Genomic DNA, 8,203 nt, shown 5'->3' with positions numbered 1-8,203 from the left:
TCTCTAGGTTGCTTCAGCTATTCGGGGTCTTTTGTGTTTCCATACAAATTGTGAAAATTTTTGTTCTAGTTCTGTGAAAAATGCCATTGGTAGTTTGATAGGGATTGCATTGAATCTGTAGATTGCTTTGGGTAGTATAGTCATTTTCACAATGTTGATTCTTCCAATCCAAGAACATGGTATATCTCTCCATCTATTTGTATCATCTTTAATTTCTTTCATCAGTGTCTTATAATTTTCTGCATACAGGTCTTTTGTCTCCTTAGGTAGGTTTATTCCTCGATATTTTATTCTTTTTGTTGCAATTGCCTTTTTCTTAATCAGCCTCCCTCCTTTATTTCCGGGTATTCCCTGCTCCCTCATGTCTCCCACTGGAGTTTCCCATGCAATGAAATTAAAATTAAGAGAAAGCTATGACAGAATTCTCTTTTATAGACTCCATTCTCAAGACAGTTTTTCAAATCCCATGGCCCACATCTTCCTGGCATGTCCTCAGCTGTCATTCTTCCATGATGCCAGGCTCAGTCATTACTGAGTTTATTTCTTCAAGTGCTCTGTTATTATTCTTCCCATGTCAGAACATTGTGCTTTCTGAGGAATTTAGGTGAACATACTTGTGGCAAGTGAAATGAATATAAAATGATTCATGATGGAGTACTGACAACTTTAAGCTGTGGATGAATTAGTTGGTCACTTAACCCTAGTGGTCTCTTTATAATTGATCTCCTAATTGACCTTAACTACTCTTTGTCCATAAACCTCACAGTTCACTAATTCTTTTGTTCATGTATTCATCCAACAAGAATTTATTGTTCTTACTATGTGTTAGGCTTCATTCCAGGCAAGGAACAAAACAGATAAAGACCTGGCCTCTCGTGTGTGTGAGAGACAGTAAAAACACAACCACCATCCAAAAAGATACATAATATAAGGTTCCATAAAGAAAACTAAAGAAGAGCAGGAGGATAGAAAAGTGACAGAGGGAGTCAGTGAAGGCTTCTCAGATGAGGTGGCATTTGAACAGAGACCTGCATGAAGTAAGGGAGCTGCCAGGCATATATCAACGGGAAGAGTGTTCCAGGTAGAGATAACAGTAAGGGCAGTGCTCTAAGGAAAGTGTGTGGTTTTAATAGAAGATTGGGTTCCAACTTCATCACCTCCATGTGACATTGGCCTCAAGGGTTAGCATGAGAGGGGAAGTGAGCATGCTCAGAAATAGCAGAGAGCTGGGGGCAGTGAAGTGGCAGGGGCCCTTGTAAGAGCATCTCGGCCTGGGATGGAAAACTAGATTGTGGATAAATAAAATTTAGAAATTTTCCTTTACCAAAAAATTTAAATTTAATTGATGGCCTAAAATTAACCACTTTGTTATCACCAAAATTGCCATTTAAAAATGATATGTAATAGAGGACCAAATCCAAATAGCCAACACATACAGGAAAAGATAAAAGTTGCTCAAATTTGCTAGTCAGCAAGGAAATGAAAACAATGAGAGGGATTGATGTTTTGTTTTAGCCTGGACTGAGTGTTTTTCATAACTCAAATTGTGACCAAAGAGCTATGGGATTTGCAATAGGGTTGCCAAGGGGAGGACAAAGGACATTTTAGTGTGTTTGAAACAGGAAAAGAAATGAAGCTGTTTTCTTATTGTATCTACCAAATTTAGCCCGTTTGTCTCTCTCTGTTCTCCTTTTCTACCCCTGTCCCCATCATATTCAGATTATATGATCAAGGAGAAAAATATGGCCGGATACATATCAGATTGTTGACTTGAGTTACCTTGGCAGGGAGATGCTATGGAGGAATGTGGAAAGGGGGAGGGGGAGTGATCTGAATTAAAAAAAGAAAAAAAGACTGCAACATCAGAAAGTCTGACTGCATGTAAGCATTCTTCTATGTACATACTGTTTTCAGAGTACTTGACACCGACAAGACCTGTAAATTGTAGTGTGTGTTGGCTTTTCTTTGGAGTATGTTCAGAGTTTAATGAAGGGAATCACTAGGGACTCAGACCAGCAAAATGTAGACCAGTTGTGTTCATATTTGTGTTTGCAGGACATAAATTAGAGATGCAAAATAAAAAATGAAGTTAGTAATTGACTATGAATGTCCAGATACATATAAAGAAATATGTGGGTTATTTTAAAAGTTTTCATCTAGATTGAGCTGTAATGAACAATACAGAAAATGAGACTGCACATCACAGGTTTTTCAACAAGCATTTGAGGCTAGCTGTATATTTTGAGTGGTTCATATACTGTCTTTAACAGGTTCCTTGCTCATTAGTTATATTTTAGCAAACAGCGATTTCAGAAAATGTTTTAGTTGCAAGCTACCCTAGAAGTAATTTATCTAATTTGTGCATCTCTTCCTAAATTTGTTAATGTGTGAATCTTAATTTTGGGAATGAAGGGGATCTTAATTTGTCAATGTGTGAGCTTCTGCCTTGTTTTTTAGGATTGGTCTTTTACTGGTAGACATAGGGAAAATGGACAGGGAGAGGCTCGCCTTCTGACTGAGGGGGAAAGAGCTGCACCGTATTCTAGAGTATCTTATGATCCTCTGCTATTTAGTCTTTTTTAATTTACTGGAAACCAAGAGTTCCTTTGTCCAGGATGATTAATCTGTGGCCGCTGCAGACTTTTAAAGTAAAGGTTTGCATCTCTCAAACTTTCTAAATTGGAATTGCTAAAAAAAAAAAAAAAGACCCAGGAAAGTGCAGTACAATAGTAAAAAGATTTGGTTTTCCACTGAAAAAAAAATTTATCCCACATTTGAGCAGCAAATGGTGCAAATTAAAACACAGATACACATGAGTAGAATGAAAATGATTTCCGTGTTTATGTTTATCACCAACATAGTTATTTACAAATAACCCATATGAAAATGTAAAAAAGCATATTACATCTTCACATGCCATCTATATTAACTGAATAAAGCTTAGTGACATTATTTGCAAATCTGTAGTTAATTGTACATAGACATTTTGTGCGTTAAAAAAGAAATGTACATAATTTAAAATAAATTACATTACACAATTTACAAAGTAATATTGACAAAAACTTAGACAGCTGCCTCCTTACTTAAACAAAATATTAATAAATACTCAGGTAATTAAATTAATCAAAAAACATATTCAGGGGATTATAATTTATAGAAAGACATTGCAAATTTAATAAAGTTATATTTTACAATGACAGATACTGATCGCTTCAAATCTTTGTACTAGAAATAGGCAGGAAAAGGTATCAGGAAGGAAATCTTAATGTTTCCTTTGAAAAAATAAACATAAATAGAGTCCTGAAAAATAGTTGGGAAAAGCTCACTGAGGGTTCAAAGTAGGTAATCTAGAAACTATTGTTTAAAAAAAAAAAATCTACAAAACACAAGACTGACACCCAGTGATAGTTTAAATAGACTAGAGGTTTTTGATCACTGGAAACATGACTCTCACAAGCTAAATGTCTTCATATAACTGCCATTTTAAGATCTGCCTTGGTAGAAGCACGAAAACATAAAACTACAAAATTAACTCTATCCATTTAGCATTTGTTTTACTCATTTCATAATGTAGACATAACCATTTCTCAGTTTCCCTGCTAGATACAGAATTATACCACCCTGGAAAACATCCTTTTTATAAAGAGTCGTGTCTGCTGGGCCCACACTCCAGTTTCAGACACCTGAAATCCTGCTCTGCACTCTCAGCCACCTGAGGGCAGGACCGGAAGGGACAGGCGGAAGTTTCAGCTCTCACATCTTAATTAGACCCAGGAACGATCACTGCCTGACGTGACTCCTCACAGATTCGTTCATGGACTGCTCTCCTTTCAATACCCTCAAGCTTAGAGTGGAAATAGAACAAGAAACATATTTGAATTTGGTAAGATTTTTACAAGTAGTGAGACCCTGGATCATTTGGGAAGCCTGATTCTTGCAAATCTGTTCAAACCTTGATTCAGCCTAAGAATAGGCTCTTCTTTCTGTAAGTTTTGAAAGGTGCAGGCCTCCCTCGCTGTCTTGTAGACTAGCACGTGAACAAAGGCACGAGGGGAAGATTGGTGGAGGGGGATAGTACTGGGTAGGACTAAATCTAAGGTAGGAATTGACATTTTTACAGAAAACGTCTATTTTTTTTTTTTTGGCATGTCCTCCACAGCTTTTCTTTTTTACTCATGTCTTTGACCAGTACATTCTGTTTAAATGAACCTGTTCACACTCTAAATGACACATTGACTCCAATAGGAAAGACATATAGGCATTCACCGCTTTTTTTTTCTTATTAAAAACGTAGGCATGTTTAGCAGAAGGTGGTTCTGAGGGAAGCAGACAAGATTAGTTGTTGATAAGAGAGCAGAGTAGACAGAGACCAGGCACTGAACATCATCATGAAGGAGAAGGATATACAGGGAGTTAGAGGAGGTTAAAATAAAAATTGAGAGGTGTTACTTGCCACTATGACCACTGCCACCTGCCTGAGGGTAGAGGAGCCATATAGCCAAAGCCTGTCAGCATGGCCCGAGACATGGACATTACATAAGGAAAAATACTAACCATGTTGAACACTAAATCTGGAGTGAAGGGTGATGTGTGTGTCATTTTCATTATTTTCATTAAGCATTTTTCCTTGTTTTGAATGTCTTAGATATATATGTAAACAAAAGCCATTACTAATATTTTACAGTGCCTAGCAGAGTGTCTTACATGTGATAATTCAATAAATATTTGTCTTGTTATAGGTACTTGTGCTTTGTTATAATTAAAAACATGCTTTTATGCACTCCTTTTTAAATTAGCTTTAAGCTACACCAGAGTCCTCAAAAAGGCTTTGAAATAAGGATTGTGGTCAACTTCCTAGATTAGATATTGATGAATGAGCAAACCACCCTCTTTCAAGAGAGATCAGTTATGCCATTTCTATGTCATTTAAATGGAAACAGTCCAACAAAATAGCATAATACTGTGTCAATGTTTTTCATTTCTTTTTTTAAAACCAAGCAAACCTTCATACTTACAGAACAGTAATTCTTAATCTTTGTGGGCTCACAGACCATTTTGGTAAGGCAAAAGTGTCAATAGACAAGTTACTACTATATTGCCCTCCTGAATTCTTCAAATGAACAGGAGGAATAAGGTTTTGATGAAATTCCGGTAAAGTACTTAACTCATTATTGACTCATGCCAGGAACAAAAATAAGGCCATTTTCATGTTATAAACATGAATATAGTAACCTTCATTTGTCCAAAATAGTCAGCTAGCTACATTCTCCTCTTTGTACCTTTCTAACAAGAGGCCATCCAGTATTTATTTATCCTAATGAGGAACTTCCAGTATGCTCCCTAGTGTTAGATCACATTGAACCTAGCGTCCTTCATATCTGCAAAAGGTAATCGATTTATGAATAAAATCATCTTGTATTTTCATGACATTTTATAATGTTGATCTATTCATTTAATTTTAACAATATAGGTAGGATGATACTGACCTACTTTCTGAATTAATGACTTTTAAATGATCGTAAGTATAGCATTAGTAGCAACAATATTTTATTCTAGTCAACAATTTCAAGGGTATTGGGTATGGCATGCATTTCGTAAGACTGTCAGCGAAACTCTTCAAGTAACGGCAACGGACTATTTCTCAACCATTTTGGACAAATGGAGTTCATTTTATTCAAAGAGATCAACTTGAGGATTATCTGGAAGACCCCTGAGTACATATATTGACAATCACAGTTTTAGGGTGACAATATTATTTTTGTCTTCCTCTTTAATAAGACAGATGAAATGGAATTGTTTTTCCTTGTTCAAATCCTTGGTTTAAGGTAAAATTCTCATTTTCCTGACATCCTGTTTGCTTAGAAATGATTTACATGTTGCTTAATACGGTGAATGTTGAATAAGGAATTAGTGCTCACCACATTTAATGCTTATCGAAATATGTAGAAATCTGTTTATTTGAGGGACAACGACATTCCAATCTGTCTTTTGTAATCTTTGCAAATACTCTAGCACACAGTAGGGGGAGTTCAAACTCTAGTATGAAGGTAAGATACCTTCGAGTCCAAACCACTTGTATAGCAACACAGCTATGTTTAAGACAGAATAGCTTGTGATGCTATTTTTTAAAGACCTGAAAACGTAACGTCCTTCCGTCTCCCAAAGGTTGTCACAATAAATGTTGCCTGAAAAATGGTATCGCTTTTTAATGGCACCTTTTGAATTTTCCTTTCATACGAAAGAAACCAGCCGAGTTAGATATCATTTTAATGGGCCATTCCCAGGGCTACATCTGTGAAAAATATAGCTACTTCCAATACAGTGATAAGTTGAATGACCGTTTTTCATTTCTGAAATTAAACACTGATCGCAGTCTGAGGGTAAATGAATGAAAGCTCAAGATGACACGATGGAGAGTGAGTTAGCACTGAAAAAGCTTCTAGACCAGGGAACAGCCAAACCACAACAAATGTGGTCTGCTCACTTCTTTTAAAGGAAGTTTTATTGGAAAACATCCATGCTCATTCTTTTATGCACTGTACTGTGTATTGTCTATGGCTGCGTTCTCACAATGGCAGAATGGAGAAGTTGCAACATAGACCTGGCTGAAAATCTTTACCATCTGACCTTTTACAGAAAAAGTGTGCCACCCTTGGTCTAGATATTTAATGAAGCCCTGGACAAAATATTTATTCTTCTCTTTTAAAAATTCTAGTTTTTGATATCATACATTAAAAAGACTCGCTTCAAATCTTACTGGTGAGAAAGACAAAACAATGGATTTTGAAATACATTCCATCTGAAACTAGGAAAACAAATCAGGGAGAAAGAAAAAATCAACACACAATTTTGATTTCTTTTAGTTACAAAAATCACAAACACATTTTTTCCATCTGCTCAAAATTAAAAAGACAACCAGCTCCTTTTTTTCTTTTCTTTTCTTTTTTTAACAAAGATAACAAGTATAAAAATCTAGTCATAAACAGCCTTCAAAGTACAATTAAAAACCAACTAGAGGGATCCATCTTTTGGAGGGTTAGTGAGTTCGGGATTTAAACACTTAAATTACCGCCATGTTGTTGATTTCACAATGGCTGCAGTGATGAGGAAGTGTGCAGCAGATGTAATAGCTAATTCCATTCTGTCGCCATCCCAACTGAACTTTACTCTCTTTAGGACACAAGAACTTGTAAATGTCTCCTTGACACTCTGAGCACAGATGTCTTCATCCCATATGAAAAGAGGCAGTTTCTATGGCAATACTGGTTAAGTGCCTATCATGCTGCACTAATATAGTGCAAAAATGTGCCTTCCATATAGCAAAAGAGATGCAGGCAACCAGTTTGAAAATTAGAGAAAGTAGAAACATACTGTATTAACACAAGCAAATTAGTTTTCCAGACAATAACCACTATAAAATACTGAACTTGAGGACTCTTCTAAGGTACTAGTACCTGTCCAGCATTTGTAGTTTGGAGAGAGACAAGAATTAAGTCTTATAAAAGGGTCTTTGCCTCTGAAATGCAGGTCAATGAAACTATCATCAATCACCAGGATGCTGAATTTATTCAGTGGGTTTTCTGCTCAGTTTAGAGTTTATCTTTATTCACCATTAAAATTGCTTATTAACAAGTACATAATCTGACATAATGTGTATCATCAATTGAGTATACATGTTGTTATGTTTGACTATAGTAGTGTAGAGATCTTGGTATAAACTCTTCATGCGAAAATGTTACTATGGTTAACTGCAGACAGAGGCTTGCATCAGGCATCCTAACTGGCCAATCCCACCACCGTATTTTAGAGATGAAAGTGAATTATCAGTTGGTAGATTTCAGAAAGATCACATAAAACTCTCAGAATACAGCATGTATTCAACTAAATCTCCTAGAATTCTCAAGGCTGATGGTTTCTATGTAAGTGGTACTGTCTTGATATCTCCAGTGGCACTGTGATTTTCACTCTTAATGATGATCTTTTAAGAAGTTACAATGTATTTTAATCCATCCAGTTTGAATAGCTTTGTGGCCTCTGGATATCTACAGCAAAGGTAGAAAGCTGAGACTGGTTGTTGCAGGATAAGTTATGGTTTACATGTCTGCATCTCCATCGTAGGCTAAGGTTAAAGGTTTCAGTCGGTTGTTTTGCCTTCTTTGGGGTTTCTTTGGCTTTTTGCTGTAAAGAAAAAAAAATCATTAAA

The 8,203-nt window shown here is 36.1% G+C and overlaps 1 protein-coding gene and 1 long non-coding RNA gene across 8 annotated transcripts in view; one reads left to right on the top strand and one right to left on the bottom strand.

Moving 5' to 3' along the window:
• Positions 1-8,203, top strand: part of LOC114901750 — a 97,663-nt gene that overhangs the window by 73,040 nt on the left and 16,420 nt on the right. The gene's annotated exons all lie outside the window — the stretch shown is intronic.
• The window catches only part of THSD7A (thrombospondin type 1 domain containing 7A), a 713,490-nt gene continuing 706,167 nt past the window's right edge, over positions 881-8,203 (bottom strand). For all 6 annotated transcript variants that reach the window (XM_029233858.1, XM_029233859.1, XM_029233854.1 and 3 more), the window contains one exon: positions 881-8,178. In XM_029233858.1, coding sequence (XP_029089691.1) covers positions 8,094-8,178 — 85 coding nt within the window. In that variant the 3' untranslated portion in view covers positions 881-8,093. The remainder of the gene's footprint in view (positions 8,179-8,203) is intronic.

Source organism: Monodon monoceros, unplaced genomic scaffold (assembly GCF_005190385.1).
Source record: "Monodon monoceros isolate NGI ecotype Baffin Bay Population unplaced genomic scaffold, NGI_Narwhal_1 Super_Scaffold_2, whole genome shotgun sequence".
NCBI classification, from domain to species: Eukaryota; Metazoa; Chordata; class Mammalia; order Artiodactyla; family Monodontidae; genus Monodon; species Monodon monoceros.
This window is presented reverse-complemented; position numbering and strand designations above follow the sequence as displayed.